A 15,728-nucleotide genomic window follows, 5' to 3' on the forward strand; every position below is an offset into this window, starting at 1 on the left:
AACACATGAATGTAGAGATACAGGAACTTTATTGAATACAGTTCTCATCAGCAGAGTGTGCACCTCATTATACTGCTAAGCAAACACGCCTACTCACAACCCAGGCTGTCTGGGCTGGGATTTCAGAGAAACTATCAAACATTTCTGTTTTCTTTCCTGCCCCTCCCTCAATCTCACTCCATGTGTCACTGCCTCTTGAGTAGACTTCTTGCTGCTCTGTAAGGAGGAGCTCTGCCAGCTCATCCAGGCTGGCTGTAAGGCCCACCCTGTGTCATTTTAGCTTTAAGGGGATGATCCCTTTTTAGCTTTAAGGGAAGGATTGCTTGGCACTCTCCTGTCTCTGTTTCTTTAGATCACCAGCTATCTTCCTCCTTGCTCCACTCACCTTGCAAGGCTTTTCCATGACAGGTAAGGAACACTTAGGAAAGGAATCTGGTTTTATCCAGCTGCCTTCAGTGCTGCACATGGGGAAGTGACTGTAGCCCTGCTTCCTACAAGCAGCCCCTGGAGAAGTCAGAGTGGGAAGGCACGACCCAGGGTACTCCTACACCTCCTTAATTCCAGGCTGGACATGGATATGGTTAGCAGTTCCTGAGAGGAGGCCCGCACCAGCCTGCTTTGCCTGGCACGGGCACCAGCCCAGCTCGGGGCCAGCCACAGCATCGAGTCATCTTTCATCCCACCCCATGTCAGCGAGCATGTCCCAGACAGGCTTCAGCCATTCCTCTTAATGCGCATCGGGTACCACACCCTCCCTTACTCATGTAATAACCTAATTAGATTCGGCTATTACATGTTTGTACCACCTGATTTACACACAGGGTTAAAGACCATAGGCTCAGTGGTCTGTAGTAGCCAAGTTATTAATTGCACGGTGCCAGATGTGTAAGAGATGATTTACATAAAGAGTGAAAGCAGGATGAGGGTGTGTGCCCTGAAATTTCACAATGCAGAGACAAAATCCTGGACAAGAATGTTGTTTAAATGAAAACAAAAACCTTTAGGAAACTAAAACCTCAGCTTAGCTGCAACCCTATTCTATCCATCGTGCTTAATTAAATCAAAGTCAGGTCAGGGTAAAACACTACCCATGTCAGATGGCTGCTGTCTGTTCTTACTCACAACGAATTCCATATGGGGATTTCACCGCTGCCTTCAGCATGTGTTACTGCAGCGGACAGCACACACACCCCATAGTTTTCTGAAACCTCAGGCTAAATAATCCTGGTTTTGCGTTCTCTCCCTGTTCCGTGTAGGAAAATGTCTTGCTTGTGCTTGCTCGGTGAACTGACTTGCAAAATACTTTTTTTTTTTTCTTTTGTTGGCCTTAAAAGCAATTCTCCAGATTTTTTCAGGATAATTTCATTCTTAACCATCACTTGGATTACAGCCAGTGAGAAACATTCATCTCTTAAACTTTACAGCCTGGTACCATCCTCGCCTTCTCCTGCTCTTCCCTTGCTCTGCTTATCTGGGTGTCACTAAGGAATGCAAGGTTCATCCCAAGCATTCCTGAGGGGTTTTGTGCAGCACTGAATCAGCCCCAGCGAGGGGGCGTCTGGTTTACCTCTTTGTGTATCACCCGTGTGTAAAAGGCTGACACAAGTGCCTGTCTTTACTAAACATTCCCCCAGGTTGCTACTGAAACTTGTAGAGAAGCAGGAAAAAAAAATAACCTAAAGAAACACAGTGACATGAGAACAGGCCAAAGTGACCCACAAAAGGGGAAATCTCTGCCTACTGCTACCAGATGATTTCAAAGAAACTGGTGAGAGAGGACTGCTGTCTGCTCTGGGAAACTTTCATCAATATCTGGGCAACTGTTTGAGCCATAGTACCACAGCAGTAATATTCCAGATGACGAGAGTTTGCAGCTAGGCAAAGAGCTGGGAAAATACAATGCCTGCCTCAAAAAACCGGGCATCCAAGCAGATACAAAAGTGGAAAATAAAAATAACAAAAACTTATTTTCCAAGGATGCTTTGCTTCTTGCAAGAGGTCCTCTGCATCACTCAGAAATCAAGCGCCTCTGGGCTGAGACTCCGCTTCCACCTTCACTGAAATGAGTGTCCCACTTGCTAACTAAACAGCTGGGTCACTTTACCAGATTTACAGGACTGCTTGTCTCAGCCTCCAAAATGAAATCATTAAGGTTGAACACATGAAAATAAGGCAGCTCACCAGGTTTCATGGAATAGTTTTTTAAGATATTAAAAACCATAAAAGAATCAATGAAAATTCAGTCTGTAAATACTGAGCTAACGGGTACTTAACTGCCCAAGGCAAAGCGAGGCCACCTCCCTGCTCCACAAGTTCGGCTTCCCAAAGAGAAGCTTTGCAGCCAGCAGGCCTGCAAAGCCAAAGGGAAGGCAGGTTTTCCACCAGCCTGGCTAGGGATGGATTTTGCTCCTATTATACCACATTCTTCAGATTTTTTTAACCTGCTCCAATCCGGCCTTTGAACCAGAGTGCAGCTCTCTGGAGGTCCCTGTTGGTGCACACACGCCTGGCCTGCACGCTGCCCTAAGCACGGCCTGCGAGCTGCCCACCAGGGTTCATCTGTGGGATTAGCCCTTCATTTAGGAAACTATTTGTCTTGCCTTAGAGCCATTCCACACTGGAACAATATGTACATCTGGCCCAGCCTCCAAGGGAACTGCAATGGCTCCAGAGAGTCCTACTAGAAGCCAGTATCTTGTTCTGTGGATGTTCTGGTGTTTTTCAAGGCTCTCTCCCCACGCAGATAGTGAATGACACAGATAATAGATAAGGTCTGCGTACATGCAGAGTCGAGGTTTTGGGGAAAGCAAGACCTTTATCTGTACTTTAGCACCAAAGCACACAGGTCTGTGTTACCTTCACGTCATGGATCTGTTTTTTCGTCCTAAGAAGGGAAAAGCACTGACCACTGTTCTCCCTGGAAATTTTAATCATTAATTGCCTTATGGTAGCAACTGAACAACCACCCTTTTGCTTTTACTTTGGAACAATCTCTATCAGTTCATCCCTTTCCAGTTCCTGGCTTTATTCTCAGCTCTTGATGAACCTACTTATTATTTGAATTGTGGGAACGCTGAGAAACGCAGCTCAGGGCAGATCCCTTGGTGGGAGATGTTTTACATTGTCAGTCTTTTCCAGCAAAGGATGAGAGAGAGGGCTGAATGGGAATGCTCCCAAGCCATGCGGTACAGCAGGTGCAGAACAGAGAACACAACCGACGCACAGTGGGACCAGGAGAGGCCTCCCAAGTCTGTCACGCGCAGTGTCAGATGCCACAGGCCTTCTCGATCGGCCAAGAGAATTCCTCTCTGCAGGAGAGGCTGGTGAGAGCTTTGCTTTTGACATTTCTCAAGAGCCTCCTTAGAAAAGTCATTTGTCCTGTGCGAACATTTCCAGGACTTACTCCCAAGTGCAAAAGTCTTAGAGAGAAATAAAAAACACTTGAAGCCTTTTGTTGCTGCCTAGAGAGAGACCAAAGCCCATGTCAGCAGACAGAGCCTTAGCTTTACATCACCATGACCTGTCAGCACAGAAACGCAATAATTCTTTTCCCTTCCCCCCTGTCAGTGGAAGGCGTGAGAGCTGGCACTACAGAGGCTGATCTTTTCCCTTTACCCCCCCTCCTCTGCTTAAACAAAGACAGATGGAGCAGCCCTGCCTGAGTGTTGGGAAATAAGAGCCCTCCCACCCACCTCCTGCTAGGGCCAAGGGAGCGGGAAAGCTGCCTGGAGCCACCCCCTCTCCAGGCAGGGGAAAGCTGGATGCGGGGGAGCAAGCCTGGAACAAACTTCGCCTGCGCTTGTGGGCAGAGCCGCGAGCAGGGAAAGCTGGGAACAGAAAAGAGGCATTTCATGCTCTCGGCTGAGTCACCCAAGTGTATAAAATCAAGGCCAGGCAATCGGAGCCGCGCAGAGTGGAGGCACGAGCATCAGGACTTCTGGACAGGTATGTGCAAGCGGATGCGGTTTAGAGACAGGGACTAAGATTAAATCTAAAATTGGGATCCAGCAATCCCATTCCTCCCATCCTCTCCCTGCCATGTGCTGGGACTCCAGCAGCTCCAGTGACCAAGAAGCCCTGAGGCTGTTCGGCTCTTGCCCGGTTCCACTTGACAAAAAGGACACAGGCAACCAAATTATACTATTTTGCTGGTCCCTAAAACTTGGGATGGCAGCAACAGATGACAGTCTGGGCAAGACCTGGCACCATTCAGGGAACAGCAAGTAGCTATTAAGGTTTGGAATAAGTCTGAGATATTTCATACTACATGGGGCTTCAGTCACCCCCCTCCACTGTAATATATTTTTGGATTAGGAATGATCATTATGATGCCTCGCAGTACAAAAGACAGCTCAGTAAGAAAAGCACTAGTTTGGGGCTGTGGTTAATTCCCTACTCAGACACAGATTACCTGTGCAGCCGGACAAATCATTTAGGACTGTTTTTTTTTTTCATGACAAAGACAAAGCTGAGGTGGGAAGAGGAGGGAGGGAGCACAGAGTGAATTGTAACACTGAATAATATGCTTCTTGGTAGCCAAGACTTTTGGGACTTTAATCCAGGAGCACACTCTCCATTTCTGACCACTTTGACAGAAATGTGGTTCAGGAGTTGCATTTTCAGTACATCCTTTCCCTAGGAGCTGGAGTGCATACCATGCCTGCAGCAAGGTCCCACAGAGCCCACCCAGCCCTGGGCTTTTGCTGTTTCAACTTCTGCTACGGGAAGGAAAGCCCTTCCTGACATAGGAAAGGCACTTTTCCCTGCCCACCCCATTTCAACTCAGCCCACTTTGGGTTCTTACGTCCTTTAACGTTTGACCGCCCTTCCCTGACTTTGGACCTACACATTTGCTTTGTACAGAGAACCTCACAGAAAAAAATCCCTTGCCATGGTCACACCCGACCCTAGCCCTGTTGCATTAGAATCATCCAACTAGATAACTCTTCCCAGTGGGCTGGCCAAACTGGACACTATGCAGCACAACACCTCTATAGAGAGCAATACACAATCAGGCAAAAAAATCCCATAACATGGAAATATCCGTCTCCTGCAGCTTGTCCAGTATGGCACCAACTGGTATTTTTATACTGGCGTAGTGCTGGCACTCCCTCACACCCCTGTACTGCATAGAGGCAGCTGGGCAGGAGGACCAGGGAGCTCACCTCTGACGCTGCTGCTCTTCTGGGTGCCAGACTGGTACCAAGGGTACTGGCATGGGAACCAGATAGTGATACAACTTGGCTGCTTTCTGCATGAAAAACTGTAGGTATACTTAGACTAAGATTGCATGATACTTCCGTCCCCAAGGGTTTGTGTTTACTTAGGCTTAATTACAGAAGAGACATTAATTATCACTTCTACTATCTAGATGCAATAGGAAAGGACTTACAAATGTTTCACTTTTAAATAGCTCGCAGCTGCCTCGAGGGATTTTAATTTAGCTCTTAACGCTGATGTTTTGTTTTCCCTTCCCTGAAACAAAAAAACCAAACAGATCTTGCAAGTTAACTACAAGCCACTTAGGAGAAGGATGTTTCCGCTCTTGGTCCTCCTCTCTTTACTGGTGGGGAACACAGCATCAGGCCCAGTGAGCAGAGCAGAGCCTGCAGCATCCAGGGATGTCACCACCTTTTTCCAGCTGGCTCAAGAAGACTCTTGGGAGAATGTTAATATCACCAGCATGTCCTGCGAGGATCGGGAGAACAGGACCTGGACCACCCTGCAGCTGACCAACAGCAGCCTGACAGCTTTCCCCATCTGCCTGCCGGAGAGCCTGGAGACCTTGGATCTCAGCAGCAACCTCTTAGAAGAGGTGAACGGCACAGAGATAGCAAACCTCCCGCGGCTGCGTGTCCTCTCTCTGAGGCAGAACCATCTCCAGGCAGTTAAATGGGGATCTGAAGTCCTCAGCAGTCTCCTCTCCCTGGATTTAAGCTTTAATAAGCTGTCATCTGTGCCATCATGCCACAGTTCTTCGCTGCCTAGCTTGAGGTGGTTGTCCCTGGCTGGAAACCCATTGATTGAAATACAGCCACTGGCTTTTTCCTGTTACCCTCAGCTACAGTTCCTGAACCTCTCTGCAACACTGCTTGGGCAGGACGACAGCAGAGGAATTAGAGAGTCTGCTTTTGCCATCAGCATATCTCCCAGTGAGGCCAGAAACAGGCCTGGAAAGACAATCAACATGCTTGATCTGAGCGGGACCTTTCTTGAGAAAAGTAAGTTTCTGGATTTCCCACTGTAAACACTGGGCTTGGTCAGGCTGGGGAGAGCAAAAGCCTTGCTGAGATGATGGCTCCCATCCTGGCCAAGCCCAGGGGGCATTTTGGGATCAGCGAGGGGGGAGACCCCAGGCTGAAAGTTGCAAACAGCTGGTCCAAGTGTGCAAGGCACCCTCCAGCTGGTCACATAACTGCTGGGGATAAACTTTCATGCAGACCAGCCTCCCAAAGGGCAGGCAGAGACCAGACACCATGAACAGGACTATTTGTCCCACTGTAGTCACCCACCCTCATCCTAATCCTGCTGTCTGCTACGGACAGTCATCCTGCTGTCAGCCCTGAGATTAGCTTTGGGACATGCAAGAGGAAATTAACTTCTCTTTCCAGACACACTTCTGAAATCTTTTTGTCTATCCCCCCAGTTACACTGTGCTTTACACCGCTGTATTGAATTAGCACAGAGAGAGGCTTTTTATGTCAACCGCAACCGGACAAATACTTCCGCACAGTGAGACAATCCCTGCCCTGAGCAATTTACAGCATGATTTTTTCCTTTTGTCTGCCTGACCTGCCATCGTCAGTTTATAAGTGAGGTGCTGAGGCAGTGAGATGTTAGATGCCTTGCCCAGCTGCTCTCAGCCTGGGGTAGAGCCACAACCTGCCTCCCATCCCCCTGCGTGCCACTGGGTCTCAGCCATGGCAGAACCTTTCTTGGCCTATCTGTAAGGCCACCTTATGTGTTTTCCTGCCTTATTTCATACTGGTTCTGTTCATACAAAACAATTCTCATGTCCCAGAGATCCTGTGAGGTTTCACTGGTGGGTTATTAACGCTGACACAAGAACCACAGTGCGCATCAGAGCAGAGATCCCCCTGGAACAGCATCCTCCTTCCATGAGCACCGAACAGTGGCACTCCTCATAGAAAGGGTGGAAGAAAGAGAAGCAGCACAGAGGGATTTTTTTTATGTGTACATGCCCTGATTCCAGTAACCAGCACCTTAGGGACTCCCCAAGCTAGAGGTTTCACCTCAACTCATATTTAGCAGATATACCATCAAATTTCCTCCATGAATTTGCCTAATCCCTCTTGTGACAGTGAGTTATACAATTCAGTCATGGGATGGAAAGGCACTTTTGTATAATACCTACTCTTTCAGTTTCATGCCTCTCAGCTCTTTTTCCTGTGCTAGGAGAAAATAAGTTATTTGGCTTTCTTACACCATTCAGGACTTTGTAGACTTCTCTAATCTCCCACACACATCACTTCTCTGAGCAGAGAAATCCTTGTTCATTTAATCTCACCTACTAGCAAAGCTATTCCATATCTCTGGTCAGCTTTATTGCCCTTCTACCTTCCCTTCTTTTCCTCTGCTCTACAGGAGCATGACCAGGTCTGCAGGTAACATTACAAAAATGTGGCCGCATGGGTGTTTATACACTGGTATATTAATTTTTGTTCTTTTCCTTTTCCAAAGAGAATAGCTGCAGAAGACCAGAGACCTTTTACATCTCTACAAATTAAAAAAAAAATTCTAAGCAGAAACCCACAGGAGTGTTCTATTTAAACAACAGGTATAAACCTTTTTTCTGCTTTAGTTCAACCAGAGTGGACCAGAGACTTGCCCAACATGAGATCACTTCACCTGACAAAGATGTCACGATTAAGAAGCCTCGATACTGACTTCCTCAAGTCCATGCCTGATCTCCGAGAGCTGAACTGTCAAGACTCACGCTCACTGGGTTTTGTGAGGACAGAGATGTTTAATAGTGTTCCTCATCTGAGCCATCTCTCATTTGAGAAGTGAGTTGTTTTCTTTTCTTTTTTGTTCTTCCATACATAATGTTGCCTTTGCCTCACAGCACCAGGGTGCCCGGGAGCTGATTTTTATGCAGTTTGTTTGTTATCAAGTATTTAGGAAGGAGATATAGGCTTGTCTGCTACAGAGAAACGTGCTTTCTGTTACTCAGATGTGCCACATAAAGCCTGAGATGTAGACCTGATACAGAAGAGCTGACACGGCCCAAAGAGGTGGCATGAGACTCATAGCAACAGCATAGTTCTTGGTTGCTTGAGATCGCATCCATCGTGCTCCCAGTCCATGGAATGAATTCATCTAGCGCTGTTAAGATTAGCACAGACCACTGAAGCCCACTTGCGATACAGACCATGCTTCCAGCACCTAAAATGGCAATGTCTCACCAAAGAAAAAGCAGGTCACAGAGGATTCCTTGCTCTACAAAGGATGAATGCTGACAGTTTCCTGAAACCGGCACCCTGGAAGCAGTAAAAAATCCTGTCCCTCCCAATTCTGCTGTGAGAGATGAATATAGTTCCTTATTAAGCATCAGTAAAAGCAATGGTTTAATCCTTATTTTAGAGGTAACTCCTCAGTGTGATTTACTTTGTACCTCACACACCTGTTGAAATACTAAGGGAACCAAAAGTCTGAAAGTGAATTATTAAAATAAGGGTAGGTAAACTGCACACGGAACAGTTAGCATAAAGAAAAATATTTGGAGAACACCTTAAAATATTTATATAATATAGGCCCAAATTATAAGCATATCAGAAAACAAATACTGGAGCACTGGCTGTGCTCTAGGAACCAGTTTCAGGAAAATAAACCCCCTTAAGCAAAAAAAACCCCAAACAACCTGGATTCCATCCCCCACTAGATTGCCACACTGTATGTACACAGCACTTTACAATACCTGCAGGAATACCAGTTGAAAGTGCTAAAAATCGTGATCCCAACTTAAAAGACAAAGGTCTAGCAATTAAAGTCAACAGACAAAAGAGAGCACCTTCTGAGCACTCAGACTGCAAAGAGGCCCTGTTATCACACTCTCTGCAGCTGGGACAGCTTAACAAGAAAGACAAGCAGGGTCTTCCTGTATTAGTCATTTGACTTTAGTGGGTGAGAGTATGTGTCATGAGAGAGGCAATTAATATGAAGAGGATGATTGGCATAGAGAAAACCATTACAAGCAGACTGAGAAGCTAGAGGAATGGTATAGTATAAAAGAAAAGTGTAGCTCAATGCATGATGGCAGAGAGATCATCTTTCACAGAAGACCCTTGCCTAATGCTATTTCCTTTCCCTTCCATCTGCCATCTCTAAATGTGTTACCCCTCACAATGCTTTTGTTATGCTTTAACGTACACCAGCTACACTCTGCAAATCAGAGAGATAGGCAGGTATTAACCTGGACTTAAAAGTGCAGAGTGGTGGTATTGGTAAACGGCTGCTTCCAAGGGAACTGAGAATATTGCTTTGTATCTTACACATGCTGGGATACTAAGCACACCTCAGCCCCTGGAAGGTAGCTCAGCACTTGCTAATTATTGCATTTGTCATCTTGTAGCTGTAACCTGAGTTCCTTTAATCCTTGGAATATCAGTTCATCGGAAAGCATCATCATCAACTTGTACAGAAATCCTCTGTTATGCGACTGCCAGCTCTCTTGGCTGCTCTCCAAGCCCGAGAAAGTTGTGCTGCAAAAGTAAGTGAGTTCAATGAGATAAAGTAATGCTACAGACACAATTTAGATGTTTAAGTTATTTGGGGACCAAACATTCACTGTCATCTAAGTTATTCAAATTCTCTGTGTGCTCTTCCCTTCCCCAAGAGGTAGAAATGCAAAATAAAGTCCCCTTCAGGAACAAAGCATGGCTGAATTATACTTTAATGTGGACAAATGTGATGGGCACATGCAGAACAGTAGTAAGTGTTATTAGCTGTGGATTCTACTTTAAGGTGAGAAGAGCTCATTTTCTCTATTTTGGTTCATATTTCTCTATTAGCTGGAGACAAAAAAAAATGAGCTGGCTTGGTGGCCTTGATGGGCTACCGCTGGGAGCAGGAACTGGAAGACTTTGCAAGATACTTAGCCAATTAAAACTCTTTTCCCTTGCATTCCCAAAGCCTAGATCAGCACAGGCAGGCGACAAAACCCCTGGCAAACAGCCCTGTCTGTCACCTATTGTTTCCATGCTCTCCTACAGTTTTACAGACTAATTACAATAAGCTGTAATTAAAAGAAGTGCTTTGCATATATGTATGATCCCTTTTCCTTTTGAAAGGCCACCAAGATTTGTCATCCGTAGTGGAGAGAGCAGGGAAGCAGATTGTTAAAATTAGATTGTTTCTCATCAGAATGGGCTTCTCAGTTGCATTCTTTACAAAAAAAATGCCAGGTCTGAGTGAAGAAAGAACTCCAGCTCGGTCATTTAAAAGCACATCCTGTATCAGCACAGCTCCAACTGCCTAAACCAGCTGATTTAAGGATCTTGGGGACCTTCTTACATTTCTCTGCATGCGTTTCCCTCCTAGTGTGGCATTAAAGTCTGACCCTTTATGTCAAGTTGGCTTGAACCCCGACACTCTTGCTAAGGTTCACAGTCCTTGTAGCAAAGGAGGTTTCTTCTCAGGCAAAAGATATTCCTGCACCTTACCAAATCAAAAAGACAGTCAGCTAAGTTCCCAGTGCTGTATAAAGTCATCCGCCAAGCACAGGACTATCATTAAGACAACCTAGCTGGTCTAGGTTTCACATCTTCTTTAATATAAAGACTGTTTCTGAACAGCAGATTGCCCATTCCTAATCCAAGCAGCCTTAGAGGAGCCTGTAATGTTTTGTGGATCTTGTCTATTCTAACTTGTCCCCTCTGCAGGGCTTGGGAGACTTTTTGCAACACGTCCCAGGAAGATTGGGACAGATCTTCTACATCTTTTTCACTGCCAGAGCTCTACGTTAAATGCCAGTCTGAGAGAAACATTACGCTGCCCGATTCAAACACATCTGCTGCCAAACATGATGCTTTAAGCCTCACCATTAACAATGCCACTACTGTAGTAACAACGACAGACTCTGCTCGGCTAACCAAGGACACTTATACCAGCTCCCTAATTCAGAGAAATGTAATGAGCACAACGGCAGACAACCCAACTGAGCCGATGCTCACAAAGGCCAACAGTTCCTCCCCCGAGGAAGAGGCAGTTTCTGAATCCACAAGCCAATCCCCTTTCTTTTCTTTAGTAACCAGCTCCCCGGGTTTTCTCGAAGAACTTTATAGTCACTCCTCGGATTATGGCTTCATGAGTCAAACTGAAACAGATCAGCTAAAGGGAGAGCTCAGAACAACCAATGTGACGTTTCCCCTGGAAGGCCCATTCAACCAGCCCACTAGTGATTATTCCACTAGAGCAACAGGAAACCCCAATGCCACTGACCATTATGTCCACTCCTCTGCCACTCATGCTGGGGAAGCTACACCACAAACGAGCCTACTACAGCTGAACTCCACAAGGACCAATGCTCGGTCAGAGCCTGCACCCACCAGATCACTGATACACTTCGTAGATGACTACAATTATGATGAACAGTCAACGGAAACCCCAGTGCAACTGGCATACACCTCCTGTGACTATAACCCTTGTCGACACCTTCAAAAGCCGTGCAGTGAACTTCAGAGTGTATCCCAATGTTTATGTCCTGGCATGTCAAGAGAAGACGAGGTTCCAGATCCACCGAGCCTCAGAGAGGTGTCTGAAGTTACGGACAGCTCTGCACAGATACGCTGGTGTGCCCCAAATTCAGTTGTTCACACCTATGAGCTGATGCTTCATGCCCAAGGCAATGAGGACAGACAGTTTGTCCTGGACAATATTTATTCTACAGCAAGGCAGTACACTCTGTATAATCTATTACCATACACCACTTACCACATTTGTGTGACTGCTTCGAACAAAGCAGGGTCAAGCCAGACAGCAAGTCAGGGAATTACAGGTAATTCCTGCACCAGGTTTAAAACAAGGCCCAGCTACAAGTCTGTCTTTGCTGCTCTGTCTGCAGCTAGCGGACTCTTTCTCATCACCACAATAATTTTGTCTGTATGTCTGTGTAAGGCATGTAAAAAGCCTCAAAGTGAGCAATATGGTACACACTTAGTCTCTTATAAGAACCCGGCATTTGATTATCCATTAAAACTACAAACCACTAATTAGTTCTAGGTGATTGTTCTACAGATTCAAAGCTCACTGGCGTAATCACCTTGGTATGTTTTCCTGAGACTCTCAAAATGTCCTTCAGCAAAACTATGAGCCATCAGATTTCATAGCCCTTATGTTTCTAAGGGAGAGAAAAACACAAACAAAAGAAAAAAATAATAATGAAGGTAGCCAAACAGAAAAAAGCCTTTGGACTCTTGTTGATGTGCTAAGCAGCAGCAAACCTGGACACTAACCTTGAGAAGTTGTTTTTATAATCACCTACCAATCTACTTGTGTACATTTCACACAGTGAGGGGCTGCCTTGCCAGCCGTCTGCGTCCAGTATCTCTCACGGATACTGTCCGCTGAGAGCCATGATCCCAGATTCATCTAGCTAAGCAAGATAGACACTGCTTTTATTCACATAAGTGAAGGTGGTTTTCCATTTCTTCTAATGTCTATATAAAGGTAATATTCAAAAAATGAATATTACTGGAAGGAGCGGGAGAAAGGCCTCTTTGGGCTCAATGGCAAGGTGCTGTGCAGATCTAACTCCAGTAAGTAATTCCGGCAACTGCAACCGCTCAGCACAACTTCAGAGCAGGAAAAAAGAAACCTGAAGATTAATTGTAAAAATGGAGAGCAAGACACTGCAAGATCCTGAGGGCAGGGATAATTGTTTTGTTCTGACTTTGCTTGATGTTTTGCACAAGTGAGGCTCCCCAGTGCTACACCAATACCAATTTACAAGCAGTGAGGGGTTTGCAGTACAGCAGGAACCCACAGAAGGTGGGGGAGCACATCAGCATTTGCTTCACAGTTGATTTTAAGTAGAGATGTTTGCTCACTTCCATCTACAGATTTAGCAGGCTGCTGATATACCTCACACAGAGACAAAGAGCCAAGTAAAGAAACAATTTAATGCATATGTTGCTGAGACTTGAAAACCTGAAATCCCATCCACTAGCAGCAGACAGTTATGCATTTTTCAAATACACTTTGGGATGCTAATTTCTGCTATAAAATAATAACAGATGCTGAGAATCCCAGTTCTTCAGCAGCTTTGAGCTTGCCATTAAAATTCAAAGAGATGTTTTTGTAAGAGGAGGCATTTGTCCCAAATACTTCCTATTCAGAGATCCACAGGTTTATGTTCCAGTAGCTGCGTGTTTCTGCGGCTGTATAGATACTATATGTAAAATCCCCCCAGATCCCAGAGGATGAAAGGTGCCATACAGTGTAAAAGAGTCTTGGTTCTGTCCATCCTTTTTTTTCTTTTTTTTTCTTTTTTAATGCTTCTGGTATTAATGGAAATTAAAGCTACAGAGTTGAGTTCTGGTTCTTTGTTAAAGTCCTAGATCTTTGTGCTGTCATTACCATCTACAACATTTTTTTAGCCCAATAAATTAACTCAAATGTTTTGTTGTTTTGAAACAAACTTTCAGCATATAGTAATGTTTTTATTATAGTAAATTTGTGCTATCTAATGTCATAAGAGCTTTCATTTTCTATGTGCATAAGGCAGCCTGTGCAATCCTCACCACCACCCCGGTCATGCAGCTCTTTCAATGAAAGTTTATCCTTTCCCCTAAACCAGTGCCAGAAATGCCACTGTCACTGGATGTTGCAAATTCCTGCAGAGCTTGGCTGAGCCTCATGACTCAAAACTCACAACAGAGGCAAACTGCAAATGAAAAAGCTGAGGTGGCATCACATTTGAGTTTGAAAATCTCATTTATCTTCACATCCTGGTAGTTCAGAACTTTCTTAGTTTTTCATATTTATTTCCATCCTGTTTTTTCCTCCATTTTCTGGAAGGTCTACTGAACAGGTGCAGATGATACTTTAACTTCATTTGAAGTAAGCAGGAACCTTCAGTCTTTGATTTATTATTCCAAACTGGGGCAGAGACCACATACTCCCTTGTGTTTGTACAATATAGCTCTAAGAGACCTTGACTGGGGTCTCTGGTATTACCAGAAACAAAGTGGAGCAAAATAAGAGATTTATGAGTAGCAATTTACATAGTCTTGAAGATTAGCTCTAGAGGAGGAGGACAAAAAAGATACTGCAACTGAAAATAAAGAGCTTAACTCTAAGTTAGTACAAAGCAACAGGACACCATTCAAAATGAGATTTTGAGAGGGTATGTCTAACTATCCTTTATAACATTGGAGTTTATAATCCCTGCAACACCTACCTAGAAAGCCACAAAGCTCAGCAGAAGATCTGCCAGTAACAGGATTTTACTTCCCTGAGGGTTGGTGACCAGGAGACACTCCTACCTGGAAGCACAACCTCATACCAAGCTCACTCTCTTGAAACTATCCCCACTGTGAGATGCAGGTTTAACACAATTGATTTCTCCAACTAGTTCTCACTCCAGCCTCTCCTGACTTTTCACAGGTCTTTGCTGCCTTTAAGCCAAGGCAATGTGTCAGAGCATCCCATCCTTTAAAAGTGCTCTTTCTGGGAGCCAAACAAATATGTTAAGTCCCACTCCCACATTCCCCACTTGCTCCTACTTGAAAGTAACCCTCAACAGCCCAATTTCATCTGGGGTGATGACCTGTCCTGAAGCTCAGAGACCGCAGCCAGGTGTAGTGCCTCTCTTGCCTGACCACTCTCTACCTTTTCACAAGTGGGATGTAAGAGATTCAGCAGCAGGATTCAAAACACAGGATTTTTATTCATCAACACCTATGGTAAGTATCAGTGCTTCAGGTGCATAAGTTCTTTTTTCTTTCCCACTAACACCTTATAGTTTCACCAGAGTTTATTTTAGTAATGACCAACTTTACTCTTTTGTCTTTTTTCCCCACTATTTGAATCAGTGCTTTTCTTGCTTCACTTTTTCCTGATACTTGTGCTAAACTACAACCACTCTTCCTTGGATATATTATATATACACTTTAAAATAATTTTCAAGCTATGAAAGCTAATGGCTTTATTCTGATGTACTTCAAAAATTCCAGGTTGGATAAAAAAGTTCTGCCCTGTATTCCCACCCAGAACTCAAGTGTCTTGTAAATAGGTGCTGCAGCACAAGAACAGGTAAAATGATAATTATTCAAAAGGGCAACTTTAATTTGAGTAAATCACAATGTTTTCAAAGTATTCAAGCATAAAACCTTTATTTGAAAGCACTGCCTATTGCTAGTTCTTAAAATCAATTAATACTTCTAGAAAAACTGAGTCACATTATCCCTGTAGATTTATTATTGTAGCTGCACCTACTGATCTACAAAGTAAACCCTGAAAGGCAAACAATATTTTAACCAACAGGGTAAAGTTATCTTGAAGCCCATTTTCTGGCTTCTACGTAATCCAAGTATAACTGCAGAAAAAAATTAATGTCACCCCTACTTCGCAACCTCAAAGCCCAGAGCTGTCATCCATGTAAACACAACTAATAACCAGTTCGGACGTTTCCTGTATTTTCATTACTTTGGATCGACACATGCAGCAAAGCTGGTGCTCCCAACGCTGCTCGGAACTGGGGCAGTGAG

At 44.6% G+C, this 15,728-nt stretch overlaps 1 protein-coding gene across 1 annotated transcript; it reads left to right on the forward strand.

Annotated features, from left to right (window-relative positions):
- The first annotated feature begins 5,533 nt into the window (after window positions 1–5,533).
- LOC104462545 (leucine-rich repeat neuronal protein 4-like) lies at window positions 5,534–12,234 on the forward strand. Its single transcript, XM_010074519.1, has 4 exons — window positions 5,534–6,221; window positions 7,823–8,027; window positions 9,593–9,730; window positions 10,902–12,234. The coding sequence occupies exons 1-4, from the start codon at window positions 5,534–5,536 to the stop codon at window positions 12,232–12,234; spliced, it is 2,364 nt and encodes a 787-aa protein (XP_010072821.1).
- The last annotated feature ends 3,494 nt before the right edge of the window (window positions 12,235–15,728 follow it).

This window comes from Pterocles gutturalis, unplaced genomic scaffold (genome assembly GCF_000699245.1).
Source record: "Pterocles gutturalis isolate BGI_N339 unplaced genomic scaffold, ASM69924v1 scaffold24277, whole genome shotgun sequence".
Taxonomy (NCBI): domain Eukaryota; kingdom Metazoa; phylum Chordata; class Aves; order Pterocliformes; family Pteroclidae; genus Pterocles; species Pterocles gutturalis.

Excerpts from the sequence above, each read along its gene's own strand:
- LOC104462545 (XM_010074519.1), top strand. The coding sequence starts at position 5,534 with ATGTTTCCGCTCTTGGTCCTCCTCTCTTTACTGGTGGGGAACACAGCA. Across the intron at positions 6,222-7,822 it reads CGGGACCTTTCTTGAGAAAA|TTCAACCAGAGTGGACCAGA; the intron begins GTAAGTTTCTGG and ends TTTCTGCTTTAG. Across the intron at positions 9,731-10,901 it reads GAGAAAGTTGTGCTGCAAAA|GGCTTGGGAGACTTTTTGCA; the intron begins GTAAGTGAGTTC and ends TCCCCTCTGCAG.